This window comes from Schistocerca cancellata, chromosome 8 (genome assembly GCF_023864275.1).
Source record: "Schistocerca cancellata isolate TAMUIC-IGC-003103 chromosome 8, iqSchCanc2.1, whole genome shotgun sequence".
Taxonomy (NCBI): Eukaryota; Metazoa; Arthropoda; class Insecta; order Orthoptera; family Acrididae; genus Schistocerca; species Schistocerca cancellata.
In genome coordinates, this window is record NC_064633.1 from 331,503,842 (window position 1) to 331,517,081 (window position 13,240).

Genomic DNA, 13,240 nt, shown 5'->3' on the forward strand with positions numbered 1-13,240 from the left:
GTACAATATGACGTCCGATACACCTGACCTGTTACAGTTCCTCTGTCAAAGACATGCGGGGGTGTATGTGCACCAATCATAATCCCACCCCACACCATCAAACCACGACCTCCATAAGGGTCCCTTTCAAGGACATTAAGGGGTTGGTATTTGGTTCCTGGTTCATGCCAGATGAAAACCTGGTGAGAATCACTGTTCACCTGGACTCGTTCGTGAACATAACCAGGGATCACTGTTCCAATGACTATGTACTGTGTTCTTGACACCAGGCTTTACGAGCTCTCCTGTGACCAGGGGTCAGTGGAATGCAACTTGCAGGTCTCCTGGCGAATAAACCATGTCTGTTCAGTCATCTGTAGACTGTGTGTCTGGAGAAAACTGTTCCAGTGGCTGCGGTAAGGTCCCGAGCAAGGCTATCTGCAGTACTCCATAGCCATCTGCGGGCACTGATGGTGGGATATCGGTCTTCTTGTGGTGTTGTACACTGTGGAGGTCCCGTACTGTAGTGCCTGGAAATGTTCCCTGTCTGCTGGAATTGTTGCCATAATCTTGATATCACAATGTGCGGCACACGGAGGGCCCGTGCTACGACCTGTTGTGTTTGACCAGCCTCCAGTCGCCCTAGTATTCTACCCCTCATAACGTCATCAATATGTGTTCTTTGAACCATTTTCAACACATAGTCACCATTAACACGTCTGAGAATGTTTGCACACTTACTGACTGCACCGTACTCTGACATGCACCAACACACCTCTGCATATGTGGGCTGCTGCCAGCGCCACCGAGCAATGACCGCAGGTCAAATGCACCGCATGCTCATACCCTGAGGTGATAACTGCCCACCAGAGCATTGTTGCACCATGTATCAGCATTATCCTTTATTTATGAGCATGAGTGTAGATACCTCAAACAAGAAACTGTGCCCAGTAATTGAAAGACGGTACAGGTAACACCCGTCTACAAGAAGGGTCTAGAAGTGATTCACAAAACAGCCACCCAATATCTTTGACATCAACCTGTTGTGGCATCTTAGAACATACTCTGAGCTCAAACATAATGAAGCATCTTGAAAACAATGATCTCCTCCATGCCAACCAGCACAGATTCCAAAAACATCAGTCACATGAAACGCAACTTGCACTTTACTCACAAAACATATTGACAGTTTTGGATCATGGCTGTCAGGTTGATGCAGTATTTTTTGATTTCTGAAAACATTTGACTCTCTACCATGCTCACACTTATGGTCAAAAGTTCGATCATATGGGTTATCAAGTGAAATTTGTGACTGGATTTTGAACTTTTTGATAGAGAGGATGCAGCATGTTGCCTTAGATGTAGAGTCATTGTCATGTAGAAGTAACTTTGGGTGTGTCCTAGGCAACTTTGGGTGTGTCCAACAGAAGTGTGATGGGACCCTTTCTGTTCATGTTGTACATTAATGACCTTACAGACAATATTAACAGTAAACTCAATCTTCTTGATTCATTTACCTATGATGAAGTACTGTCTCAAAGGAGCTGCATAAACATTCAGTTGGATCTTGATAAGATTTCAAAGCGGTGCTAATATTGTCAACTTGCTTTAAATGCTCAGAAATGTAAAATTATGCATTTCATAAAATGAAAAAAAAAGTAGTGTCCTATGACTATAATATCAACAATTCACAGTTGAAAATGATCAACTCTTACAAACACCTGGTTGTAATATTTCGTAAGGTTGAAATGGAATGATCACAGAGGCTCAGTTGTGAGTACAGCAGTTGGTAGACTCCAGTTTATTGGCAGAATACTGTGGAAATGCGATCAGTCTACAAAGGAGATTCCTTACAAATCACCCATGCGACCCAGTTTAGAATACAGCTCAAGTGTTTGGGACCCATATCATATAAGAGTAACAGAGGATATTAAACATGTACAGAGAAGGGCAGCACGGATGGTCACAGGTTCGTTTGACCTGTGCGAGACTGTTGCAGTGATGAAGAAGAAACTGACCTAGTAGACTCTTAGAAGAAAGTTGTAAACTATCCCAAGAAAGTCTACTAACAAAGCTTCAATAACTAGCTTTAAATGATGACTCTAGGAATATACAACAACTCCCTCCATATCACATAGGAATAGTTAGGACAACTTTTAAAATAATTGCTGCATGCATAGAAGCATTCAAACAATCATTCTTCCCGTGCTCCATATATGAATGGAGTGGGAAGAAACCCTAACTGGTACAATAGGACATACTGCCATGCACTTATAATGCGGTGGTTTGCGGAATATAGATGTAGATGAACTGCCACTGTTCAGGAAGGAACTGTAGACACTTTGCCATAAATTCCAGTGTTGTTACCAGTGACAGACATTAAGGATAAGAAGGGAAGAGAAAAAATAAAGAGTTGATGAGCAGTATGTATGAGGGTGCCTTATGCACTCGGATCACATCAACAGATTTCAGTGGGCTGAGCAACATGAAGCAGCTTTATGAGTAAAATATATGATGATTTTGATAAGGGGTGACATGGCCACTTTGAAGACAACAGTGTTCCACAGTTTGACAATATGTAAAAACCACAACAGTCTATAATCACAAGTATTTGTTTTATTCAATGACCAGTTTCAGTTCAATAGTCGTCTTCAGACTGATCTGTATTCTTGATGTAAAAAAAAAGGGGACAGATAAAATATACAGCCATGATTGGCATAGTCACAGGGTACAAAAACATGATAAAATTATGGTAAACACTCATGGTCTGTAAAGTAGGGCCATCGTTAGCACACTCGTGACAATGCCTGTCATGGCTATATATTTTATTTGCCTCCTTCATTAACGTCAAAAGTGCAGATTAATCTGAAGATGATCATTAGCATTAAAACAGGTCACTGAATACAACAAATAGTTATGATCATAGACTGTTGTGGTTTTTACATATGATGATTTTATTACTATCTCATTGTGGTGGCATTATGTTGCAATATGAGAAGTTGTGTGGTTGTATTGCAATCTAGTAAGTCTTGTGTGGTAGGTGTTCAGTTTATACATGATAGAGAGTGAGCTATTATGATACAATGCTATTGTACTAATGAGTCATGTACACCCAGGTTTTTGAGAGGGTGTTGAGTATGAAGCAAATTCCTTTTCCCAGTTGGTGTTACCACTGGTGACCTCCAAAGGGTAATCGTGTATGGATATCTTCACATAAGCTATACTAGCGCCAGAGAGAGAGGACCACGATACATCCAAGTAGGATGGTTCAGACCAACACACAAGCCTGTGGAATACAGTTATTAGTAGGTAACAGAAAACAGCAGGATGTCAGGAGAAGTACTGACATCACATCCATACGTTCAGAGCATGGTCATACATTGGGTTTAGATAGTGACAGTGCAGTGCTACAAACAGGGAAGTGCCAAAGGAGTGATGGGGTTAGGATTATGAGACAGTGGAATGGTACAACCTATGATATAGTGGGTATGATTTTGGTCTCCCAGCTATCATCACTGTAATGACTATTATAAATCCGACACAATCTTCATTTTACTGGCCAGAGAAGCTGCTGGATGTGTTGCCAACCCAGAATCTTTTTGTATGACATCCTCCTCCATTCACTGGATGAGCTTATAGCCTCCCAAAGTATTGCTGCAGAATGGATGTTCCAGCATGTATGGCAATACCATGATAAATAGTGCCACACCATTGTGGCCATAAGTATTTCAGTTTCTAGTACTGCAGGGAGTGGCAGAGGTGAGGAGAGAGATGGACTCCAGGGAGAAGTTCTGGGACGGACTTAAGGATTTCAGGAAAGACTAGAGATCCTGCTGGATTCCTGGAGTGGGTTCACTGTGGCAGGGTTTGTTGGTGGATAAATCTGACAGCTGGCACAGTCCTTCTTCTAGGTTATGGCTCTGCAGACTGCAGTGAGCCATCAGCCATTCCACAACATTCCAAAGATGATACAACAGACATGCAGAGACATAATACTAATGGTTACCTATGCAAAATCATCCACATTTATCTAACTGATGCCAAATTTAAAAAGGATCCAAAAAAACCATTCTCGCCATTTTATGTAACTAAATTATCACACTTACCCTGGTGGACTGCTATTTCAAGTTCCTTAAGGATGTCAAATTTCTTTCCTTTCTTATCTACAAGTATCATATCTAAGTCCTTTTCTATGCCTTTCAGGGGATGACCAGACTCATCCATATGTTTGGCAACACTGATCTGCCATAGTTGCCCAGGTTAAAAGTGTCCTACCTGTTTACACTTGTGTGCAAACGTTTATGCAAGATTAACTTAAAACAGCCTGACGATGGAAGCTTGACTCTCAATATGCATTTCTGAGGATTATGTTCCTAATACAATTGCTTGTATGCTAAAATATTTACAATGACCAATCATTATGTAACAATGTTTTATTACTTTCAACTGGAAAACTGGCATAGCAGTTAGATATTATTTATAGAGCATGAGGTTATCATTTCAAATCCCTGTGCTTATATTTTTCACATGTATAATTAAAAGTATTTAATAAAACAAAGTTAACCTGACTTTATGCAATAATTTCAGAATAATGAATGTAAGAATATATATATTATGTATTTATAGGTAACAATAACACATATTACAATTCCTTAATATCATTCATGCAGTCTCTTATGTTATCTGATTGCACAGAGATGAGTTTTTAGAAACAGAATCCTAGTTTCTTTTCCGATGACTAATAGGCAAAAGAAATGTTCAAACACCAAAGGATCTTTTACTCGATATATGTGGCATAAAAGAGTTCAAGTTCTTCAAGCACCTCGAATTCCTTTCCTTTCTTACGTACGGGTATCACATCTATTCCTAAAAGTGTCCTACCCATATGAACTGTTTTCCAGACAAAAGGTATGAAAAATGCTGAGTAGTTGCTTCCAGTTATTTCTGTTTTCAGCACCTATTTTTTTTGCACGAAAGACATTAGGAGATGGTATCCATCAAGTCTAACAACATTTGAAAGTATGGGCTTTCAATATCAAGTTGCTAGGGTACATCCGACCTTTAAATACAATGGCTGACCAAATGCTACTATACAAGTTTGCTGACAAAATTCTCGAATCTTTCCAGTGCCTGCAACAAAACTGTGAAGCCGATGTCATAGTAATTATGAGGAGCATTTATGACTTACTGGCAACTTACAAAAATTATTTTGTAAAGGCTATCATGGGCAACTTCCTTCAAAGATCTGTTCCACCCCACAGGTCATTGATCTCCCTATGAAGCCACAAGACATCCAACATGAAGAGAATATGTGCTTTTAAATATTTATAAACATCATGCAGATATTTCATCATAATTGCAGTTAAACCTACATCATTATTTCATTCAAAAGTTTTTAGCTGAACAGTCCTGTTAAGTTCCAACAAATTGTGTTGGTTGTTAAGTCTTTTATTTGAATGTTTTGATCTTAAACAATTACAGTTTTTGAGATAATATAGAATGCCTCCCATCATGTAGAAAAACGATGTGCCCATCAAGTAACTGAACGTCAAGTCTGCATCGCCATTAAAAAAAAAAAAAAAAAAAAAAACCAGAGAAATGTTGCCCACAAAGTTTCAAACATAGGTTCAAGGTGGATGATATCCAAATGTAATGCTGAACCATAAGCGTACAAAACCACAAAATGAATTTAAATTCTGGGAACCCTGTTCTTCGTAAACATTTGATGATGAGCCTTCCTGCAATGGCGAAAGAAATGAATTTTGCCTCAAATCTCTCCTAATGCTGCGTGCAATAGCGGTTGGCTTTTTCTTTCATTTTCTAATGTTCAACAATATTACCGAAAGCATGGACTCAGGAATTAGTTCCCTGTGTCCTTTCGGAAGACAGTCTGATGTGGGTACTGTGCACTAGTATAAACCTGGAACCATATGTCTTCAATAATTATGATAGCAGTCATCAGAACAATACGAAGATGTTCCTTTTAAAGTTTTCTGTTGGTATCAAGAATATGATATGATTCTATAGCCTGCTCTTTTGAAGCCTAAAACTATGATTTATATGGGTTTATGGTTATTAGTGTGTCATGTCCGAACATTCTAAGCAGTTTGGCTTCTTCCACAGTTTTTATGTCCTAGCAAAAGTCGCCTTCAATTTCGTCCATCTGATCATCCTGAGAAAGTGACAATTCTCAAGAAAAGAAAAAATTATCTTCAGTGATGGTTGAGAGTTTTATTCCTGAAAGGACCAGCCCTTCTCTCTCTCTCTCTCTCTCTCTCTCTCCACTCTGTACTTGAGAATAAATCATTCTTTGTGTAAAACTATAATACTGCCCATTTGCTGCTAAATCTGAAATTGTTTGAACACATTATGTCTTGTATAAATGTATTACAGTTTCTTAGGTTCAGTAAGTTCCTCACTTCTAAACACAGTACACAAATTGGATGTAGCCTCGGGAAGTCACCTTTGACATTCAGGATCTGCAGGGTTTTTATCAAACCATAAAAAACACAATTATTTTTGACTGCAAAGGAAGACGCTAATGACTGTAAATTGGGGCTGACCTTGCTGGATGCTCTTTACATGTGCAGCAATGAAAGTTTTATTTATGATTGTTTCAGACATTTTTCATGAATTGTTATTGACATTTCTCATTTGAGATGGTTGCCTTTCTCATCCATTCTTTTCAAACCTATTTTACAAAATGTTTCTAGGCCTCTTTGTTTCACTTTTGTTGCTGAAATTCCACTCTGCAATATCACATTCCAATATATTTTTACAAATGTAACTCTTCCAACTCATTTTTGAAACCATCTTTAATAACAACCAATGCAGAGAATAAGAGCAATTAATGAAGTCTAATGAAAACAAGCTAATGTCAGTAGGACTTGATGGTGAGGGGACAGTAAAGGTATCAAACAAAAGAGCCCCACCAGCAGATCTACTAAGCAGCTTGAAACCCACAGGCTCAGACAGAAATAAAGTGAGATTGTGAATGTTAGCCAAGGGAGTGAAAATACAGAAAAGAAATGCACACATGGTAGACAGGAATCAGTCCTGGGAATTAGTGCTGAATGATGATAATCAAAAAATTCATCTCTTCAAGTTATGTAATTAAAAAAGAACAAAAATTAAAAATATGTAATACACAGAAGAAAACAAGGTTTCTGCATTTTAAGGAATAGTTTAAAACTGTAATCAACTTGTCGAAACACATTGTGGAGCACATTTTCAGAACCACTCCAAATCTTACCACCAGGAGCTCTTTTGTTCTCCATATGGCAAGATGGTTCAACTTACATGTCAGCTATATAATGAGGTGTTGTCAACAAAAGACTCCCTGGGGAGGGACAGGAGGTGTATTATATTTCCACTCATCCATCCTGAAATGCTGTTGCCAATTATAATTTGCAACACCTCGGCTGGTATTAGCTATGACAAGGCCAAAGGAAAGTTCCCATGTGTTAGTCAGATCTGCTGTATTGATCCATTTAATTGTCTGCAATATCGCTTTCCAATCTCTTATATTGTGCAGTTTTAGAAGCTTTAGCTTAGATATGGCTCCATGATTAATCTCATGTAAACACAGTGAAGAAGGTTATTACATTGGTGAGAACAAACAAGAAATTTCCCCTGCCTGGTAATGAGAATAAGTGAGAGGAAAAAATAACTGCAAGTTGTCCATAATCTCGTTCTTCGCTCTTATGTTGACATGCACGGTGCCCCAGCACAGATAAAAGTGAAACAATCAAATTAAATTCTCCACACCACAGAAGAGAGTACATTAAGGCAACTAAGATAGGAATAAACTGACACTGTTTGAACTCTTGTTCTTATAAAATTTATTTAAGTTACAAAAGTAGTACTGTACAATTGTGTAAAACTCACTCTCTCTCACTCTCACTCTCTCTCTCTCTCTCTCTCTCTCTCTCTCTCTCTCTGAGTGACTGGAAAACTCAGAAGCACAAAAGAATTACAAGAAATGATAGATATGTAAACAGTTTAAAAAAGTTTTGGGATCAATGAGTATTTGTAACCATATGATAAAGAAAATACTCAGATTCTAACGCATCTTACTTTAACATCCAATGAATGAGACAATAACAAAACAGAATGAGGGTTTGTATACAGTAATTTGTGGTAGTTTAAGTGGCTAGTCTATTCTCTACAATAAAACTTATAGAGTGATGTCACACATGAATTACTCTTAGTATGAATGTGGAAAATTATATAAAAATAATCTGAGTTTCCTCTTTCCCTACATATTTACAAAATATTACAAATTCACCAGAATTACAGTGCGTCAACAAGTTTAATAAATATTATTTAAAAACTCTGCAACATTTTTTTTCTTTGTTTGTAATCCGCAACATTTTCTATTTTGATGAGATTTTAAATGAAATAAAGACAAACTGTAAAGCGATTTAAAAGTTCTAAAAATAATAATATAACCACGACAGGAAAAGCTGAGCATTTCTTATCGGGTGGTCAAAGCTCTTCATCTGTTTCCATATGGATTAGATCCAATGTGCTAATAGAAATGGTTTTACTTATAAAGCTATTGTAACAGTAAAATGAAACAGACATTTACTTATCAAACTCACACACTAACAATGTTAGTATAATAAATTGATTTCTTTCTGCTGCACTGGGTATTGAATCATTTACTGATTTGGAAGGAGTGAGGTATCTCCATCGGCTTAACGACAAACTTGAACATTTCTGTGACAGATATTCTGACTTGTGAATACTGATAGTGAGCAATACATCTTTAAGACTGATTGTTGAATGCTATGTTAAATTTATGGTACATGGCATATTATCATCACAAGTGTCTGCCATTTATTGTTTGCAAGTTCTTCTCTTAACTACAATCAAACAATTCTGATTTACTGTACCAATTTAGTATAACAGAGCTGTTACATTAATAAAGTCATGTGGTTCCTATAATGAATATCTTTGTGCGAGTTAAAAAACCACTACAATTAATGCTGCATGATAAGTTCACAAAAACCATTTGGGTATTAAATCCTATCAAATATATGATACGCTGATACTACTCCTATCTGTACTTATGTGTAAGTGGACTAACAAAAATTAACTCCTTCGTACTTGCATAATTGTTGAAAATATTTTTTGCATTTAACTGTAAATCTAGTTCTTTCAATAACTATGATCTCACATTAAAGACAGATGAAATGATCACATGATTAAGAAAATAACCTTACTTTTTAACAACAGCTGATGATATTCTATTAAAGGAATTATCCAGGCCAAGGAAAAATAAGCTTTTTAATAAATTCATTTTAACTACCATTTTTTTGAAATTAATATTTTTTTAATGCAGTTTTACCATAAATATATCTTATGTTTTCGGATAGAAGTGGAAGGAATCAATAGTGGGTCAGAATAAACTGCCCCGCAAGGAAATATTTCAATACTAATCAACACAACAATTCAATTAAAGTAACTCTCTTAAAAACTTAATCCAATTCCTATATGTACACCGAATGTTTCTTCAAGTAAACTATAACACTTTTGTTTTCAAATAGAGGATTTTGTCACACTTTACGTACTCCATTTCAGGCCCACGAATACTATTCCACAGGTTGTTGAGCACTGTCATCTGCAAAACAAATTCTACAGAACTTCCATCCCCCAGGCCCAGACACAACATTCTCAATAAAGTTGGCCATTGGGTTTGAGAAGAATCTAGAAACTGCTGTTGGTCCAAAGTGGCACTTGCATTCGATAACACTGCTCCAAAATCTGCAGTACACAGAACTGAGACTGAATCAGTATGCGAGTGTTTGTGCAAGTGCTACCATAGATCAAGAACACTGATATCAGCTTCAAGGTGATCTTCACGACCATGCCAGAGCCAAGGCCAGCTGCCAATACTCCTGACTCTCTTTAGATCTGACAGCTGTCAATGTTGCAGAATGGGGGCAGTCCCACAGACCTGCTGAGCCAGAGGACTTGGTATACCTGTTGTTAGGCAGAGAAGGAAAAGAAACTACTGAATCTGTACAAAATATGTTGCACTCTTTAATAAACTGCAGCATTTTAGGTGTGACCTTTACAAAAGGACATTAACTGTGGATGCTTAGTCTTAATGCCAACCTTTTGGCCCCAGAGTTTGAATATTTGCATGTAAGATTCATCTTTCATGAATAGTTTGTCCTAAGATGGAGAACTTTTCAAGAATTTCAGCGAGCAAATTCCCCATTTATCAGGGGCAAAATTAAAAGCAGTTGGGTTGTTTGGATCTAATATTTGAAAAATGATGTTTCATTCCATCTTCAAATCATAAATGACTGTGAGTAAGAGGGAGGGAGGAGGTGTTTGTTACCAAGTTCGCAGGTAATAAAAAAGACCCACATCACATTTCTGTTGTAATTGATATGCTGAAAAAGTCCATGAAGTTAGGCTGTTTAATGGGGCTCAATTTTCATTTTTGAGCACATGCCACAATTTTCTCCCTGCAAATTTGTGTATGTCGGAGAGGAACAAGGTGAGCACTTTCATCAAATCATTAAAGTGATGACAAAAGGTATCACAATTGCTGGAACATCCATACAATAAGAGAGACTATGCATCACTTTGAGACGTACAAAAGGCAATTCGCCACAGTGAAAGCAATGGTAGATGCTTTAAGGAGGATAGAGAAAATTAATGTAAGTCAATGGCGTATACAGAAAACTTACGTTAAGTCAGTGGACACGTAAGTGCTATGCAATAACGACTTTTTTTCACGCATGTCCTTAGTATAAAACCTTCACTCATGCTGGAAAATTAAATTACTTTTCATTACAATTACAAATGTTTTGCTAATTTTCTAGTTTATAAAGAAGTCATGTTGTGGTAAAACTTATGTGATGGGAAAAAAACTGAAGTCAGATTTGAATTCAGTATACAAAAATCCTTGAGATTAAGCCATTACGTAGCAAAAATTAGCTAAAGACATTTTTCATTGGCCTGGGTTATCTTTGGATTTTCAATGCAAACAAATTAATCATACTGCAGGAAGAGATTGATGGAGTTTACTCAGTTTAAGAAACAAAAGACAGAAATGTCAATTGCAATTGTTTCAATGGTTGTTCAGACTTGGAGAGAAACTAAAAATATTTGGAATGTCAATTGTCTCTCATAAAATACTAAGATCACTTAATTTGTGACAGAACTGCTACCAAGAGATTTCATAAGATTGTAGCATTCCCCAAGCCTCTTTCGGTCACCAATTCTCTCTAGAGTCTTCGCTGCTTCTGCAAGCATGCCAGCACGCTCGCCTGGTGATGAGAGAAGCTGTGCTGGCAGGTGGCGGCAAGCCAGATATAAGGCCATTGCATGCTCTCGCTCTCCACTAACTTCTTGTTGGCTTTTATCTACAAAACCAAAGAATGAGTGAAGTCAATCACAACTGTATATCTGCACAAAGAAGAAAAATATATTTAAAATACTTAACATCACAGCAATCTTAGTAATACAATACACATTCATTACTAAAAAAAATCTGTATTTTTTTAATGGAATTTTCTCACTACTTCAAATCTGTTCCATTATTGTGTTTTTAAGAATAATCCAGATGTTTCCCAAGAGGCACAAAAAATTTAAGAATAATGCATTTTATTACTCTTCAAAGATTTCACTGCGAGATTTACAGCTCTTGTGAATTATTAACTTCATTTATGAATTTATAGGCTGTTATTTTCTTACCACAAAATGCAGTCTCTAAACTGAAACAAAATTCCTTATTCAAGAATTTCTCATTACCGTCGCCATGTGTAAAATAGTGTACAAGGGTCAAGTGAAGAGGTCTTGGCCAGGCATAAAGAAGGTATTCAAATCAACAAAACACTGCATTTTGTTCCAATTTTGGTACACACTAGGCAATAATATCAAGTCAAGTGTCAACTTGCCTGACAGAATAGCTTTTTCATTTGAAAAAATAGTTGCATGTTTCTGTTTAAATTCGTAAAATGAGGTAGTGGTGGTGTAAAATTCCTTGTTTTCGATGTCTTTTCACCAATGGAAAGATTCATAAGGAATTTGATCCTTCATTTTCAATGGTTTAGAAATGGGCAGCTGAATTCAACACCCTCCCACCTTCTCTCTCTCTCTCTCTCTCTCTCTCTCTTCCATTATACTTTAATATCCCATCAGCTACGTAAGACATGGTTTTGTGTAGGTGGTTATTGTACAGATAGGAGAAGAAAACAACAGTTGTGGCCTTACTGAAAGGATAATATTGGTCGAAGTAATATATGGACAGAGGGGATGGGGTGGGTGGGAGGCTAAATCAAGAGGGCTAATCATAATTAAACTGGCTTCTCTCCTCTTGCCAGAGATGTGCCTTTTGATAAAAATCTACCAACGAATTGTACAAACCTTCAGTTTCATATCTTGAAGTTAGCAAAAGGAATACAAAGACAGAAAAGTTCTTCAAGTACAGTTTCTCTGTTATTTCACACTCAACACATTCCAATGGCATACAAAGTGAAAAAAAAAAAAAGACTTGTGGAAAAAATACCTAAGCAAAAATTATTATCCAAGAGAGTACAACAAATTTCTCTCATTTTCTACTGGAATAACGCCAAGGAATGACTAAAATCCTGTCAAAATGAGTTGGTCATAATTATCTACCATCTACTTCAGTACCATTCATTCATAGATCAGTCCACGAGCTGACTCAAGCAAATGTCAAAAAGGTACTGGGGGTGGGAACTCTTAACGAACAGGACTTGAAATGAAGGGGAGATGGAGAAGCATGTGTTATTTTTGTGGACATGAAAGACAGCTGTCAACAATTCTAATTGTACAAGCATCTGATGATAATATTAATGAGATTTAAAATAACTAAAATCTTCTTGATTTAAAGTTCTACAGACATCTATGTGCATCTTGTGACCATTGCCTTCTAATATGAAACAAGAAAATACTAATTGTTAACGAACATTTATTACTTTGCCTTTTACATCTTACTGGGCACTACTGTATTAAGCAAAGAGAGCCAATTAATTTTCACCTATTTCCTAATATAGGAATATTCATATCTGGAGGCTTGTGAAGTTGTGGAAAATTAAAGTTTATCAGCATAGTTGAAAAATCAGCCAACCAGTTGCAAATAAAGGTTTATAAGTCCTTGACCTAGGTTTCAATATTTGTAAAAATATCTTCTTCAGAAGCAGTGGGCCAGGCCTTATTACATGACATGATGGTACATTAGATTAGATGAAGCAGAGTGGCTCTTGTCATATTCAAC

At 36.9% G+C, this 13,240-nt stretch overlaps 1 protein-coding gene across 1 annotated transcript in view; it reads right to left on the reverse strand.

The window, feature by feature from the left end:
* Positions 1-7,803: 7,803 nt before the first annotated feature.
* Positions 7,804-13,240, reverse strand: part of LOC126094514 (sterol regulatory element-binding protein 1) — an 85,127-nt gene continuing 79,690 nt past the window's right edge. The window contains exon 15 of the mRNA XM_049908925.1: positions 7,804-11,363. Coding sequence (XP_049764882.1) covers positions 11,146-11,363 — 218 coding nt within the window. The 3' untranslated portion in view covers positions 7,804-11,145. The remainder of the gene's footprint in view (positions 11,364-13,240) is intronic.